The following is a 17395-nucleotide window of genomic DNA, read 5'->3' as shown; positions in this document are numbered from 1 at the left end:
GGCGGTCGAAGGAACGCCCCCATCTGCCTGCACAGATTTCGCATGTTGCGACTTTTTTTTTAACTTTAAAACTTTTGGGAGCCCATGGGTTTAATCTACTTCGGGTTAAAACTACGAGCTTGCACAGGTAGTCGGAGGCAGGCATGTTCGGGGCCCGACTGTCCTGCTCCTATGCGGCGGTGGCAGCAGCCTCTTCCCTCCTTCCCTTCAGTGCAAGCCCGCGGGTTTAAAGCTGGCGCTGCACTGCGGGGAAGGGCGGCAGAGAGTAGGAGAGTTGGGGCGAGCAGGCAGGAGAGATTAGGGCAGGCAGGCAGGCTCATTTGGGGCTGCAGGAGATGAGGCTGACAGGTTAGAAAGCAGGGCGGCAGAAGGCAGGGCAGTCGCAAAGGGCTTCAGTGGCTGGTCCTGAGCAGTCGCTTTTTGCGAGCCCAGTCGGATAGAAAAAAAGTTTAGTGAATCGCATCCCTGCCTACTTTGCATGCAATTCCCCTCATTTGCATGCACACACCGGAAGCAGATTGCTACACAGGTTAGTGAATACTACAGGAGGGAAATCTGGTTGCTAAGGGCTCACAAACCGATCGGTGCACGATTGGTTTACTTAGTGAATCTAGCCCTTAGTGCTTTTGAATATTGACCCATATAATAATGGACTGCTTGAAAGATCACAGAAGTAATGAAAAGAAAGGACATACCTCTTTAATTTTTTTAGTGTGGAATCCAAAGCAGCCCACTGATTTATCGCTCTGGGGAATGCTCCTATTTTGCATGTAGATGTTCTGGGTATAAAAGGTTGGCAGCTCTGACTCCAGCTGATATGAGAGGTTGTGGAGGATACATACACAGTTTTCTGTGGACTTGAAAGGAAAGACAGACTTATTACAGCTGCTGGATGTTTTTAGAGAGGATAAGAATGGAAGATCCAATTAATTGATTGGGTGTTACAGTCAAATTGTTGTTTGGAAACTCAGAATGAAATTTCATCATTATCTTTAAATGTTTTTATCAAGGTTAGAAGGGGAGGCTATTCACATTTGGACCATTTCCTGGATGGATTTTAATTTGGGTGCTGTTCATACTCATTTCCCTTGCTCTTGACTCGTAATTAACTACTGTTCTAAGTAACTACTATATGATGATGAGATGGTGCTTTGAGCACATGGAAGACTGACGGAGGCAACTCGATTAAAATGAAATATATTTATTTGTGCAAAAACAAGTTGAATAGCTGTTATTTTGAACTCTGGAAATTACAGTGCCCTGTTATGAGGAAAATCTTCAATTAAAAAAAGATATAGTAGAGACATGTTTGGTCAAGGCTGGAATTCCATATCCAACTAATTCTATTCTATATTCTATTTTGCACTATAATGCATAAACTCCCATATTTTGTATATGGTGCATTAAGTGGTGTGCACAACTTAATTGTTTAACAGGACTGATTGGTGCCAATAATTGGCCATTAACATCTCATAACTAATGCTAATTAGCACTAATTAGAAGTTACATGAACAACTGTGCATCAGTTCTAGTGCTACAATCTGAAAAAGGGGAGGAGCATGGGTGGATGGAGGGCATTCCTAAAAGTTAGGCGCACTGTTATAGAATACACCCGATCCACGCACAAGTTAGGTGCAGGTATTTAGGCCTGGTTTTCCTTGACCTAAATAGATGTACCTAAAAGTTATGATGTGCACAGGTGCATTGTACAATTCTGTAAGGTGTAGGGACCTTTTTATAGAATTGTACTAAACACTGTTTTAGTCAGCGCCGATTATTTTGGGCACCATATATAGAATATGGCCACAGTACATAGCTTCTGTATACCTTCCTTATAGCACAATAGAACCCACAAAGCGGGGGTGTCAAAGTACCTCCTCGAGGGCTGCAATCCAGTTGGGTTTTCAGGATTTCCCCAATGAAAATGCATGAAATCTATTTGCATGCACTGCTTTCATTGTATGCTAATAGACCTCATGCATATTCATTGGGGAAATCCTGAAAACCCGACTGGATTGTGGCTCTCGAGAAGGGACTTTGACAACCCTGCTATAGAGTGACCCAACAATAAAATATTTACTAAGGTGGGCTAGAATAATGCAACTTTAGCAAGGGAAAAATCTATGTGGAATCCTGAAGAATTTGCTAATCTGTGATACCAGAATACCTCAAGTTAGTAAATCCTGTGGTACTTTCGAATAGGTTAATACATCTGAGAAAATTTTGCTTTCCTAGCCACATTAACAAATGATAATAATTGCACTGTCTAGCCAAAAAGCTCTAAACAGGTTACATAAAACGGGGGAAGAAACACAGAATAATTTGCTCAATTCAGCTATTACAATTGATTAGAAATGAAAGCCTAATGTAAAACGTTTTCAAAGCTTTCTCAAATAATCTAATTTACCTCTCAATTCTTGTGATATGGAATTCCATAAGTTTGGGTTCACTGCACTTAGAAACCTCTCATGCACAAGTTGGTTTCTTAAAATAGCAGCTGACTAGTTCAAATTTGTTCAAATGTATTGTCCTCTTCGATCTTAAATCAAATTGTGTGACTTGGTATTTTTTCAAATAAGATGGACATTCACCATACAACATTTTAAATATTAGACATAAAACTTTAAAATCAATTCAGGCAGACACTGTCTGGAAGTCAATGTAATGAATGCAGCAAAGGAGTTACCCTCTCCCATTTTCTGTTTCCTTAGTACAATTTTTGCAGTAGAGTTTTTGATTAGTGGCAGCCTCTGAATTGCAATTTCAGAGGGACCCAAATACAGAGAGTTACGACAATCCAACCTTGATGATATAAATACATGTGCCATCTTTTACAGATGTCATGCCTCCATTCTATGCATGAGAGAAAGTGGCTTGTAAAGCTGGCAGGTTAGGCAAATTGGGATAACGCCTTGAAAAAGCTCCGGCAAAACATGTCTGTGGCCTGAGTATCCCTATGGTTAAGATCACACTGACTAAAAGCTAAGTACTTGTATAACGGTTAAGTACTGGTTAAAACCTTCAATGAAAAAGATAAAATGAGTCAATTTATTTGCACTTTACACTTTAAAGATGAAAAAATATATAAAATTAAATTAAATCATAAAATTATTAAATTTGGATAATTGAAAAGAAGAAAATCTAGAACCTGTGACTAACTTGCACGTCGAGCTTAAGGCAATGATTGCAAGGAGCCTAGATTGAAATAATGAGTGAGCACTAAGGGTGTATTACTGCAGTTGGTCCATTCTTTGCTCGACATCTTTTAAAGTTACTTTAGCAACCTCAAAATGTATCCTCTTCATGTCCCCTGCTGTGTCAATCAAATATTTGGTGGTCTAATAGTAAAGCCCAAGTCTTCCCTCACTGTGTCCCAACCCAGAGCTGCTAAACGGTAAAAAGTGTAACCTCCTAAACCATTTCTCCTATTGAAAATAGGCATAAAATTCTCTAAACCTCTAAATTCTTCTTGATACTTACTTCAAAATCATTTGTGGTTCAGTGAGGAACAGGAGTCATTAGGTGTCAATCTGCCATAAGAACATAAGAATAGCCTTATTGGGTCAGACCAATGGTCCATCAAGCCCAGTAGCCCGTTCTCATGGTGGCCAATCCAGGTCACTAGTACCTGGCCAAAACCCAAAGAGTAGCAATATTCCATGCTACTGATACAGGGCAAGCAGTGGCTTCCCCCGTGTCTTTCTCAATAACAGACTATGGACTTTTCCTCCAGGAACTTGTCCAAACCTTTCTTAAAACCAGCTAGGCTATCCGCTCTTACCACATCCTCTGGCAACGCGTTCCAGAGCTTAACTATTCTCTGAGTGAAAAAAAAAATCCTCCAATTGGTTTTAAAAGTATTTCCCTGTAACTTCATCGAGTGTCCCCCTAGTCTTTGTAATTTTTAATGGAGTGAAAAATCAATCCACTTGTACCCGTTCTACTCCACTCAGGATTTTGTAGACTTCAAGCATATCTCCCCTCAGCTGTCTCTTTTCCAAGCTGAAGAGCCCTAACCATTTTAATCTTTCCTCATACGAGAGGAGTTCCATCCCCTTTATCATTTTGGTCGCTCTTCTTTGAACCTTTTCTAGCGCCACTATATCTTTCTTGAGATAAGGAGACCAGAATTGAACGCAATGCTCCAGAGGAGGTCGCACCATGGAGCGATACAGAGGCATTATAACATTATTAGTCTTGTTAACCATCCCTTTTAAAATAATTCCTAGCATCCTATTTGGGTTTTTTTGGCCGCCACACATTGGGCGGAAAATTTCATTGTATTGTCTACGATGACACCCAGATCCTTTTCTTGGGCGCTAATCCCCAAGGTGGGCCCTAGCATCCGGTAACTGTGATTCAGTTTATTCTTCCCAATGTGCATCACTTTGCATTTGTCCACATTAAATTTCATCTGCCATTTGGATGCCCAGTCTTCTAATTTCCTAAGGTCTGCCTACAATTTTTCACAATCTTTATATTCTACCACTTTTAGTGTTCTAGGCAGACAACATTGACAGTACTAAACAAAAATAAACCCATCTAGGTCTTCTTACCAATGTACACCCCATTTATCTAATCTGCCTAACTCCATATAACCTCTCTCTATCCTGCATCAGTTGTCCTATTCTCCCTCCAGCACCTATTTATATTCAACCTCATCATCAATACCTTTTCTCGCTCTGTTTTACCTAGCAAACAAAAACAACAAAGGTGGCCAATTGGTGCTCAGTCTCTTTTATTATGATGGACTCGACACGATCGTGCTTCGGCCCACAAGGGCCTGCCTCAGGAGTCTTGTGGTAATCAGGTTGTACAAAATCCACAAAAAATTTTCAACACATTCTATAGAAAACCTCTCCTTGGTGGACTAACGTGTACTGCTGACTGCAGCATGAGTGAACAGCGTCTGCTGTTGCCCGCGGTTAAATGTTTTACCTACGCTATGTCTGTGGCAGTCATCCAAAGGCTTCTGAAATTTGAATCTCCAAGGGTTCCATGATCTGAAACTAGCTACTGCTGTGTTATTGCAATGGAATAAGAATGACCCTCACAGGGACAGTGCAAAGGTATCTTGGTACCCTAGGTAAAACTTAACTATGTGCTCCTCACCCTAAGACCAATCCAGTTCCTCCCCTTAGTGCAACATTTCATCTCTTCTCTTCCCTACAGCAACCCCTTTCCCCTCCCAACAACCCCCAGGTGTCAACATCTCCCCTTTCCTTCCTTACACCCAAAGCAGCATCTCCCTTCCCCTCCCTACCCTCCTTTCTATGCTTTCCCCAGGTCCAGCATCTCCCTTTTCCCTCCTTACACCCAAAAGCAGCATCTCCCTTCCCCTCCCTACCCTCCTTTCTATGCTTCCCCCGGGTCCAGCATCTCCCTTTTCCCTCCTTACACCCAAAGCAGCATCTCCCTTCCCCTCCCTACCCTCCTTTCTAAGCTTCCTCCAGGTCCAGCATCTCACTTTTCCCTCAGTCATCTCACATCCATTTCCCTACTCTGGCCCTATGTCCAGCAGCTATCGTTTCCTTTCCATCATGGCTATAAATGTACCTCTTCTTGGCTACCCCAAAGGTCCTCAGTAGTGGTGCAGGACATTTCAGTAAAGGTTCGCACTCAAGCCCTGGAGGGACGTGATAGTGCTTAGTAACATAGTAAATGACAGCAGATAAAGACCCGAATGGCCCATCCAGTCTGCCCAAACATACACTCCCTATATTTAATGATTTAATTTAAATTGTTCTTTTTCTTAGATATTTCCGCCCGGTTTTGTGCATCTGTTGGAGTCTCCGTCGAAGCTCACTCCAGCTCATCTAAACCATCCCAGCCAATCCTCAACTAAATGGCCATATACAGGACACAGACCGTGCAAGTCTGCCCAGTACTGGCATTGGGGTCAGATTCACTAACCTGCCCGATTGAGCCCGATCCGGGCAGTTCTGGCAAATTCACAAAATAAAAGCATGCATATGGGGGCGATCGATGGAACGCCCCCATCTGCCTGCCTGGATCGCTGGCGTGCGATCCCTGCGCATGCGCAGACCATCTGCTTTCCCTGCAGATGGTCTGCTCATGTGTTTTATGTCCTTTTTTTTTTTACTGGGTTTTTTTTTTTGAGCCCGACTCTCCTGCTCCTATCTCCGGTGGCGGCAGCCTCTTCCCTCCTTCCCTGCAGTGTGAGCCCGCAGGTTTAAAGCGGGGCTGCTCTGCAGTATGCAGCCCCACTTTAAACCCACCGGCTCGCACTGCAGGGAAGGCTGCTAATACTGATTTCTGCTAGATGCAGCATAATTGGAAGTCAGAGAGCCAACAGATAGCGAGCCAACAGGCAATGGAGCAGGAGAGTCCATAGAGAGGTGTGCGGCTGGTCCCCAGCAGTCGCTTTAGGAGTTGATCGGCCAACCCAGTTGGATCAAGAATTTTGTGTAGTGAATTGCTGTCTTCCTGCTCAACTGGAAAGTACGCAGGTGAGGCTGGGCTCATTTAGAGCACTGGTCTTTGACCTGGGGCCACCGTGTAAGCAGACTGCTGGGCACGATGGACCACTGGTCTGACCCAGCAGCAGCAATTCTTATATACTTTTGAATGTCCCTCCCCTCATTTGCATGCGTGGATCGGAGGATGGTCGGCAGAGAGGCAAGTCAATCGGGTCGGAGGGGAATTTGGTCGCTAAGGGTTCGCAAACTGATTGGTACACGATCGGTTTGCTTTGTGAAACTAGCCCTTAGTTCTTCAATATATATCATTATTTTCTGATTAGAGATCCTCTGTGCTCATCCCACGCTTTTTTGAACTCTGTCACTGTTTTCCTCTCCACCACCTCCTTCCATTCTCTCCATAAAGAAGAATTTCCTAACATTACTCTTGAGTCTACCACCCCTCAACCTCAGATTATGCCCTCTGGTTTTACAATTTTCCTTTCTCTGGATGTAACATGTTCTTGATGTAACATGCAGTAAAAAGGTTAAAGCAAGCTGCTTAACCCTATTACATAACAATGTGCTAATTTCATGAGGTACGGCTGATTATGATTTCCTTATGTTGCACTTGACCCATCCACTTAAGGAAGGAACGTGTTATAGACAGATTTAAAAGCAAGTTAAAGTGCTTTCTTTTTAAAGATGCCTTTGACTGATTAGTTTCTTAGATCTGGTTAGCTCCGTTAAATTTTAATCTCTGTTCCCTCTTGAAACCTCTACTTATCTCTCCCTGTTGTTTTATCCCCTATTTGTTTCCTTTTCTATCGATTATTGTACTTCTTACCCTTTTTTTCATTTGTATGCGAATGTCAAGTACATTGAGTCTAGTTCAGATGTTCCGTCTCCCCTGAAAGTTGTAAAGCTTTTAATTATGTACATCGCTTTGAAGCATTATTAAGTGATTAATCAAATTTTAAATAAAACTTGAAACTTGATCTTTCTTTCTTTTTTTTCCCTGCCTTAAAGCTCCATTGTTGTTTAATCGAGTGGGTGAAAAAAAAAATGGACACCTTTTCCCATCAAAGCCTATTGCCTTCCATTCTATGACTTGCCTTGCCTTTGCAGTTACCTTGTCATTGGGCCGGTAATCAGCGACAGTTCCACGGACATAATGCACAAGAGAATCGATTAGCCCTGCACATTCCCGCAACTGCTGCCTTCCTTCTGGACCTTCACAGCTCAAATTTCTATCAGGCAAGGAAAGAAATAACAAGTAATAGCAAGTCTACAAATTATTTTAACTAGGCATTTTCAGTTTGTTTTACTGTTTTTTTCTTGGCTAAATAGTTTGCTCTAGTCCCATTGTCTATTAATCTGTGATAACAATAGAGCACAGTTACTTACCGTAACAGGTGTTATCCAGGGACAGCAGGCAGATATTCTCACACATGGGCGACGCCACCGATGGAACCCCGGTAAGGACACTTGAAAAGTGAATCACAACTTTAAATTTAGAAAGTTTGCCATCAACCCGCATTGCGCATGCACGAGTGCCTTTCTGCCCGACGTAGGTGTGCGGTCACTTCAGTTAAGATAAGCCAGCTAAGAAGCCAACCAGGGAGATGGGAGGGTTGTGAGAATATCTGCCTGCTGTCCCTGGATAACACCTGTTACGGTAAGTAACTGTGCTTTATCCCAGGATAAGCAGGCAGTATATTCTCACACATCGGTGACCTCCAAGCTAACTAGAATGGGATGGAGGGAAAATTGGCCTTTAAGAAAATACATTTTGCAATACTGACTGGCCAAAGTGCCCATCCCATCTGGAAAAAGGTGTAATGTGAAGTGAATGTATGAACTGAGGACCAGGTGGCAAGCCTTACAGATTTCCTCAATAGGAGTGGATCTGAGGAAAGCAACAGAAGCTGCCATAGCTCAGACTTTGTGAGCAGTGACACGATTCTCCAGGGTCTCCAGAGTGTAGCAGAATAATATACGGGCAGCCAACTAGTTGGAAAGTGTCCTTTTGGTAACAGGATAACCCAACTTCTTAGGATCAAACGAGACGAAAAGTTGAGGAGATGTTCTATGCAGCTTTGTCCGGTCGATATAATAGGCCAAAGCGTGTTTACAGCCCAGAGTGTATAGCGCCCTGCGACACTGAAGTTAAAGTTGGTGGATCCACCGTGGTTGAAGATCTCAGTGTCGTCTTAGTCGGTGCACTCGTGGTTGGCACGAACGGTGTCGGAGATGACGTCGGCTCCGCTTCCATTGCAGCGCCAAAAAGTTATTTTTGCTGAAGCAACCGGTTCTTCAAGATGTGCTTCTGGAGAGAAGAGCAGCGAGAACAAGTTTCAGGACAGTGCTCGGGTCCCAGACACTGGAGACACTAGCGGTGAGGGTCAGTGACAGAGATAGCCCGAGCACAGCAACTGCACTTTTTGAATACCACGGGCGGTACGTGGACGGAAAGACCGCCATAGAAAAATCAAATTAAATGGTGAGAGGAATTCAGAAGGCCCCGCCGGGCTGAAGACCTGTAACGGCAAAAGAAAAGAAAAAAAAAAAGTCCTTATTTCTTTTCTCCCTTAAAAAAAAGTGACAAAAAGTCACAAACCGCAAAAGCGGGAAGGCAGCGAAAAAGGAAAAAATTTTCAACAAACGTTGAACGCTACTTCTTAGCTCCGCGGAAACTAAGAAACTGAAGGGACCACGTGACTATGTCGGGTGGGGAGGGGGGAAGGCACTCATGCATGCGTGGTGTGGGCTGATCGCGAAGTTTCTAAATTTAAAGTTACGATTCACTTTTCAAGTGCTGAACCGGGGCTCCCTCGTTGACGTCACCCATGTGCTGCCTGCTTGTCCTGGGATAAAACTGATTTGCATTCAGCACAAACATGGGGAGTTAAGAAATAAATGCACATATATTTAGCATCTTCTGCACTTCAGACAAATCTAAAACTATGGGCTCAGTTCACCTCCAGGTGAACATCTGGGCTTTGCAGATATTCGGGCACTATTCAGTGTGTTTTGAAATGCTCCAAATGTTCCTCTTAAATCAGTGTCTCACAAACGTTTTCTGCCAGGGCACACTAAACTCGGGGCCATATCTACAGGGCCTTTGAGCATGTGTGGACATCAACAGGTAACATCACACGCGTGTGTGTGACATCATCACGTCGAGGTCTGCGCATGCTCAGAGGCCCTGTAGATGTAGCCCTGAGCTCGGGAGCCTTCCAAAACCCAAACTGCTGAGTTATGGAAATCCCTCCATCGCTGGGAGGAAGAGAGGCACTGGCGATGGTGTCGGCAGTGACCAATTCATCTCTTTTGCGGCACAGCTGGAATCTCGCCATGGCACACAGTTTGCGATACACTGCTCTAAAGGAAATGAAAATTAGACATTAAAAGCATGTGGCATATAGAGACCAGCTAGTACAGCGTTAAGTACGATTCTGTAAAAGTTACGCATAACTAATATCACGCTTAGTGCTGGTGCGTATCATAACTTTTAGACACACCTATTTAGGACAGGTCGAAACGCTTGCGCCTAAGCTATCCACTGACCGATTGGTTGGTGCATAACTTAGGAATGTCCTCAGTCTGCCCCTGGCCATGCCCCCTTTTAGATTCACATACTAGACATGGCGCTTTACACTTTATGCAATGTACCTACCAATTAACATTAATCAACAGGTGTTAATTGGTAATTATTGGTGCCAATTAATTAAGTTATCCATGCAAATTGGCTACACGCGCTGATGGGCGTGCACAACCTTAGGCACCATATAGAATTTGATGGAAAGAGTCTACCTATTGCTCCTTTACTGAGCTATGGCCCCACCACCAAAGAGTTAATCCTAGCCTAGATATGCAGAGATTTAGAAACTTGTGACCTCCAGCTAAGGAAAAAGTCTACATGGCCTCCCGTTTGACTACATAGCTCCTATTAATTCCTTTAGAAGGAGAAGTGCAAGATTTGTTTTATTTTCCTCCAATGGAAAATCACAGAAGCCTTCTTTCCTGTTACTGATTGCACTGGAATGTAATCTGGAACATTTTTTGATACTCTATTTCTCAGCTTTTTTTGTATCACTTTTTAAAAAGACTATCATGATTACCACTTGTCTGCTGAAAAAAAAGCTTTCGTAATCCTTACCTTATGGATGTCACAAAACAGAGCAGCAGATGCACAAAGGCTCGTGTTAGAGCTGTTAACGGATATCTGAGTGCATGGCTTCTACCCAAGCGTAATACCACGTCATGGAAAAAATTCACAGCATGCAAATTTTATACACGGAAAACTTACAGCTAATGAGGAGAAAGCATGCTAGACACATGCATACAAAGTTCTGTAGTATGTGCAGCTTCTTGCGCTTGTGTCAAAAAAAAAAAGAAAGTGCCAGCATACATTGGTGCCTATTCTTTTGTGCCTAAAGAGGAGCCTCACAAAAACTGCGCGCACACAGAATTTTTTGCCAGGCTCGTATTTAAGTGTAGAAGAACAGGTGGCAATATTTGCTTTCACTTTCAGTTTTGTTCAGACATTTGCACATGTCTGTTACCTCCTTTCTTTGACCTTGCTGGGGCTTTCTTCTAGTTGCGATAGGAGACAACACTGGCAGTTAAATCTCAGAACCTGACATGAAATCCTCTCCATGAAGTTTTGTATGCTTATGGTTATCAGACATCCGAGAAAACCCGGACATGTCTAATTTTTAGAGGACTGTCCGGGTTCCTGGATGGACTTTCCAAAACCCGGCAGTTTATCTGGGTTTTGGAAAGCCCTGAGCTCTGGCCGCATCTGGAGGGCCTTCAACAAGCATGCACAGATGATGTCACATGCATCTGCGCATGCTGGAGGCCCTTCAGACATGGCTTGGAGGTCAGGAAAAAAGAGACTGCTTTTTGTGGGTGGGGTTGGAGGCAGAACAGGAAGGGGCTAGAGGTGAAAGAGGAGCCAGAACAAGGTGGAGCCAGAACAAAGCGGAGAGAGAGGGAGCCAGAAGGCCTTAAGCATGCACAGATGCTCAAGGCCCAGCCCAGGCAAGAGGCAGGATCTTCGGGCACCGTCATGTCCTGTGGGTTGGTGCTGCGTGCCAGATTGGGGTAAGGGCTTGTGTTTGGGCAGGTGGGGGATGCCGGTTCTTGAGGGGACTCACAAATCGAGTCAATGCTCGGTTTGCGAGGCACAATTTTCTCGAGTGTTTTGCTTGTCTTGCAAAACACTCGCAAACCACGTTACTCGCAAACCGAGGTTTGACTGTACTTCCCTCCATTCCTCCCTATTTTTGTGGTTGATTACAATCAATAAATACAGAAATTCCTTCATATCAGCCATTATTTACAGCACTCAACAACGTATCAATATTGTCTGACTCAATGTCCATATCTTTGTAATCTTACAAATCTTATGTAAGCCACAATGATTCCTACCTGAAATTTGTGGGGTACAAGAAAAAATAAGGTATGGTATGCATAAGGTGACCATACGTCCCGTTATGGGACCGACTGTCCCATTGTCCCGACCCACTGCTTCGGGACGCTGAAATGTCCCGTTAGCAGGGACAGCGTCCCGAAGCTGTGCGAGGGGACAAGGGACTGGTGATCGCTTCCCCTCCTGCGCTAAAGCCTGCCTCCCTCCTTCCCTCCCTACAGCGCCGAAATGGTCAGGGGGGGGGCCCGCCAGGTCCGGAATCACCCTCCCTATTCTCAGGGCCGGCATTAGGGGATGGCAAGGGGGCCCCGCGATCCAGGCAGATCACTTAGCTTCCATCAGCTGCGCCGGTAATGATAAACTGGACGGTAAAAGCAATGAGAAACGCCGCGGGACTTTTCCACTTGCCTACATCGCTCAAAGATCTTCCACTCTCGATCCCGCCCCTCAAAAACAGGAAGTCACTTCAGAGGGGGGCGGGATCGAGAGCGGCAGAACTTAGAGCGATGCAGGCAAGTGGAAAAGTCCCGCAGTGTCTCTCTTTACTTTTACCGTCCAGTTTAGCATTACCAGCACAGCCGAGGCAGGGCTGATGGCAGCTAAGAATCGCCTTCAGTCTCGCATCAGCACTGGAACACTGAGGGACTTCTATACCATTCAGGCCTATTAAGTTGGGGAAAGAGGGGAGGTACTGGAATGGGATGTGGGAAGATGGTGGGTTGGCTGGCTCAGGAAAGGGAAGAAAGCTGCTAAATCAGATAAGGAAGAAAAAAAGGAACACAGGAAGATGCTGGATATGGAGGTTGTATGGTGAAGGGAAAAAACCAGACATGATGTGAGTAGAAAGACAGGTGGGAGATGATAATCACGGGGTGGATGCAATAAGAAAAAAAAGGAGGTTCTGGACATTGGAGTAATAGGTAGATAGGGAGCATGCTGACAAAGAAGGAGGGAGAAGGAAAAGGGAGAGGAACAAGAGATGCCAAGTTCATGGGAGGGAAGAAAAGGAAAGGAGATACCAGACTATGGAGGGGGAGGGAGAGATGCCAGGGCATGGGGGGGGGAAGGAGACAGATGCCAGACCATGGGAAAGGAAGGAAGGAGGGAGGGAGAGAAAGGAAGGAGAGAAGATGCCAGATATGGAGGGGGAGGAGGGAGTTGGAAGGAGAGGAGAAATATGTCAGGGCATGGGAGAAGAGACAAGAAACAAATGCCAGACCAGAGGGAGAGGAGGTGCCAGAGCATGGAGGGAAAGAGATGCCAGGGCATGGGGGAGGGGAAGAGATAGAGATGCCAGACCATGGGGTGGAGTGGGAAGGAAGGAAAGGAGAAGAGAAAGATTCCAGAGCATAGGGAGACAGAAAAATGGAGAGGGGGTGAAGCTGAAATGAATCATATACAAAGGAGACAGTTTATGGAAGAAGCATAGAAAGAGGGAAGATAACATATGGAAGAGAGAGAGGGCAGGGACACTGGATGGAAAGGGCAAAGAATGGAAGGGGTGAGACAGAGGGGAACAGACACTTAATGGAAGTGTGGAAGAAAGGAGGGACAGACGCTGAATGGAAGTGTGGGGGAGAGGGGCAGACTGAATGGAAATGGAGGGAGAGGGGGAGCAGACACTGGAAGGAAGTGGGGAGGAGAAAGAAAAAAGGGCATATGCTGGATTGAGGGAAGAGGATAGAGTTAGATACTGGAAGGGGTGAGGGAAAGAGGTGGCAAGCTATAGGTAGACACAATGAAAGAGGGAAATTGAGGACTGAATAGTAAGAAAGAATTTAGACAGAGGCAGAAAATAAATTGAGAAGGAAGAACAGGGAATAACAGGAGGAAGGGAGCAGAGAGAGAGATGTCTGAGCAGGGGGGAAGGGGAGGAGACGGATACCAAACCTGGGAGGAGGAAAAGAAGAAGGAGACAGATACCAGATCTGAGAGGAGAAAAGGAGAAGAGAGATATGCTAAAATCTGCTGGGAGGGAGGAAGGAAGGCGAGAAAGAGGCAGAGAAAGGGGGGTGGCGTTGTAAGCAGATTAGAAAAACTAGAGAGAGAAAGGCCTGGACCAAAGGGGAAAGACAGGAGGCAGATACAGGACTATGGGAGGTTCAGACAGAGGGGAAGAGACCCTGGGGAAGAACAGGGAGATTTAAGATCATAACAGAGGAGGGAGAGAGAGAGAGAGACCTGGAACAAAGGTACAAATGAGACCTGACACTGGATCTGGTGAGGGTAACAGAAGGAAAAGAGGGAAAAGAGAGAGAGACCTAGACCCAAAGGGGATGGGGCTGGATTGTGAAAGAAATGTTGGATGCGAAAGAAAGATTGGATGCAGTCAGAAGGAAGTGCAACCAGAGACTCATGAAATCACCAAAGGTAGGAAAAATTATTTTATTTTTAATTTAGTGATCAAAATGTGTCCGTTTTGAGAATTTATATTTGCTGTCTATATTTTGCACTATATTTGTCTATTTTTCTATAGTTACTGACACTGCATATTTTAAAGTAATCTGCCTTGACATCTTTGAAAAAAAACCAAAACTCGTAAATGATAATTAACATTTTCTCTGCGTACAGTGTGCTTTGTGTTTTTTAAAAATTTTATGTTTACCATTATGAATTAATAAGATAGTGTGTACATGAAAAATGAATGGAAGAAATTGGGGGTGGGGCTAGGGCGGGATTGGGGGTGGGGCTGAATATTAATAGATGGCCCGTTTTGATGAAAAAAATAAATGGTCACGTTAGGTATGCATTACTGTAGAATACTCAATGGCCACATTAGCATTTTAGTGCAATGTGTGGCAATGTATTTCACACAAGTAAACACCCATGTTCAATCCCTCTCTACATTGCTCAGCAGATGGAACCCGTGTTCAACCTGCCGTAACCATGTGGTTAGGCCTACAGTAACTTTCTACATCAGCCCCTCACTATACTTACATGTTTCCCCACACACTCTTTATGTCAGCATCACATTTACTCTCACACCTATACTATTGGGACTTACAGTACAGTGCATTTATACATCACTAAGTGGTGTGACTACATCATGCTTCCAGGAAGACTGGGTAAGTTTCACAGAGCTACAAGGGTACTGATGCAAGGTGCAACAGAGGCATGATTGCTCTTATTGAGGCTGAGGCCTCAGTCAGGTGACAGAACTCCCCTTCTCCTCAGGTCAGGAGGTGTCATCATATCAGAATGGCACCCAGACACAGGCAATGCCACAGTCTGGCCTCTAAAGTATTTTGGAAGGGATGTTCCTAAGGCATTGCTGTGTTGGTGTCTGTGGTATATGAAAACATTGCTGGATGCCCCTGGTGAGATCGTCCACTTAGGAGATTGTCTTGATGAGTGGGGTGAGAGCTCTGGGGCTGGAAGATTGGTCTGCAGATGGTGTTGCTAACATCAAGCTGCGGAGGAACTCTTGACACACTGATATGTCAATCAAGCCAAATCTCCAGTAGTGAAACTTGAATCCCTTTGGGTTGCCACTATAGGAATGAAGAAACCTTTAGTAGCGAGAAAAAGGAGCCGAGATGTCCCAACAAAATATACTTATTGTGGCAGTATTAATGCAACCAAGTGATATTTATTAAAAGTTCAACATGTACATTACATTCATAAGGACCTGACACGAGTTGTGGGTGATTCTCATTTCACCCGACTGGCCGAGACGGCCGTGGTATGCTGACCTAGTTTGCTTACAGCTGGATCTGGCTTCCCCATCATCTTCATCTCTTTATGCAAGGCCTGACTGCGCTCCAGGATCTGGACCGATTTGGTCTTGTGGACTGGCTCTTGAGAGCACAATCTTAGTCAACAGAGGCTACTCTTTCATGTGTGATAGCTATTCCCTTATGCAGTAAGAAGTCAACTGTGGCAGCCTATGCTAAGGCTTGGAGATGTTATCAATCTTGGTATGTCCAGAGGAATGAGAATCCATCCTTGCCTTCAATACCCCCCCGATTCTAATGTTCCTTCAGGATGGGCTGGAAAAGAGTTTGGCCGTTGGCTCTCTGAGGGTTCAGATTGCCGATCTTTCCTGTCTTGGACCTAAGCCTCTGAGAGGCTCTTTGATTGCTTATCTAGATGTTGTCAGGTTTCTTAGAGGTATATTGAGGCTTTGGCCCCTGCTGCGGCTAACCTGTCAGACTTGGAATCTCAATCTAGTTCTCCGGCTCTGTATAGCTATTTCTTCTGCCTATATTGCTGCCAGAAAGAAGCCCCATCTTTCTGTGAGGGCTTATTATATTAGAGTTGTTTTCTCCTCCTGGGCAGAGTCCTCAGTGATTTCTCTTGAGGAGATTTGAAGAGCCACTACCTGGTCCTCCTTGCATACTTTCATGAAGTTTTACAGGATTGATGTGGCAGCCAAGCAAAATGTGGTTCCTCTGTTTTGGCAGCAGGCTCATCAGTCCCATCCTGACTCAACGGGACTGCTCTGTTATGTCTCAATTGCCCAGAAATAGAATGGGATTGTACAAGAATGAAAGATTAGGTTCTTACCTTTGCTGATCTTCTTTCTTGTAAATCCACATTCTATTCCTGGAACCTGCCCTGGGAGTTGCTGATTTTCTAATTGTCTGCCTCAATAAGTATTGGTAAGCTGAACTTCTGGTTTCTTGACCAGCCTTTCTAAAAGTACCATCTGAACATGTTATGCACTTTGCCTCAGGGATCCCTAACTGTGTCGCCCCAGTTCTTGTCAGATGTTTACTTTTGCTAACCTGTTTCAATTGTTATAAAATTTTAATATTATGAGCAGATTAGACTTGTTTGTCAGGGAGTTTTCCCATACCCCTCCCTTTTGTCTATATCCTCTATAGGTATCACATCTGCATTTGCACGAACTGGAGACCAGAGATCAGAGGCAAGAGGGGAGAGCCTGAAAAAATTATATAAATGAGGCTTCCCACATGAGTGCAGATTTACAAGAAATAAGATTAGCAAACAAACCTAATCTTTCATTCCACATTCATTTTTCACCCATGGTACATCCCCTTCCATAAATATTTTTCAAAAATAAATGCATATTTAGTACAGGAAATGGCAAATTACCATATAACATTTTAACATGTTTGCAATGATGACACACTAAAATAAGAGTTCCTTACAGAGGCCAGAGAAGGAACCTAATCAGCTGCAAATATTGCTGGATAAAAAAAGTGTTTCCTTTGTGGTGCTGTGGGTAGGGACTTTGGTCAAGGTTGGGACCAGAATTCAGATTTTAAAATGGTGTGAGAAATGTGCAATAGTGTTAAGAGCATCTTTCCCTTCCTTTTACTGTTCGTATTTCTGCTTGTTTCAGACCTTTTTTTTTGGGGGGGGGGACCTCTCCCCCTACTAGTGTGATCTCTATTCAAATTCTGTTTGTAAATTGTGGTATTTTTGTCTTTTTTTTATTTTAACGAATCTTTGAAAGGATATTACTTTTCTTTATCAAAAAAGTTTTTGACTTATATTTCAACATCTTAAGAGAAAGAAAATGACACCAGGATTACAAATCATATAAGCAGCCAGATAATGAATTCCACTG

At 44.1% G+C, this 17395-nt stretch overlaps 1 protein-coding gene across 2 annotated transcripts in view; it reads right to left on the bottom strand.

Moving 5' to 3' along the window:
• PKP2 (plakophilin 2) overlaps positions 1–17395 on the bottom strand; it is a 222113-nt gene that overhangs the window by 37997 nt on the left and 166721 nt on the right. For both annotated transcript variants that reach the window (XM_033952694.1, XM_033952693.1), the window contains exons 7-8: positions 7552–7669; positions 696–857 (exon numbers count right to left, since the gene is read on the bottom strand). In XM_033952694.1, the coding sequence (XP_033808585.1) occupies positions 696–857; positions 7552–7669 (280 nt within the window). The remainder of the gene's footprint in view (positions 1–695; positions 858–7551; positions 7670–17395) is intronic.

This window comes from Geotrypetes seraphini, chromosome 7, assembly GCF_902459505.1.
Source record: "Geotrypetes seraphini chromosome 7, aGeoSer1.1, whole genome shotgun sequence".
NCBI classification, from domain to species: domain Eukaryota; kingdom Metazoa; phylum Chordata; class Amphibia; order Gymnophiona; family Dermophiidae; genus Geotrypetes; species Geotrypetes seraphini.
Note: the sequence above shows the minus strand (reverse complement) of the source record. Positions and strands in the feature narration are given on the sequence as shown.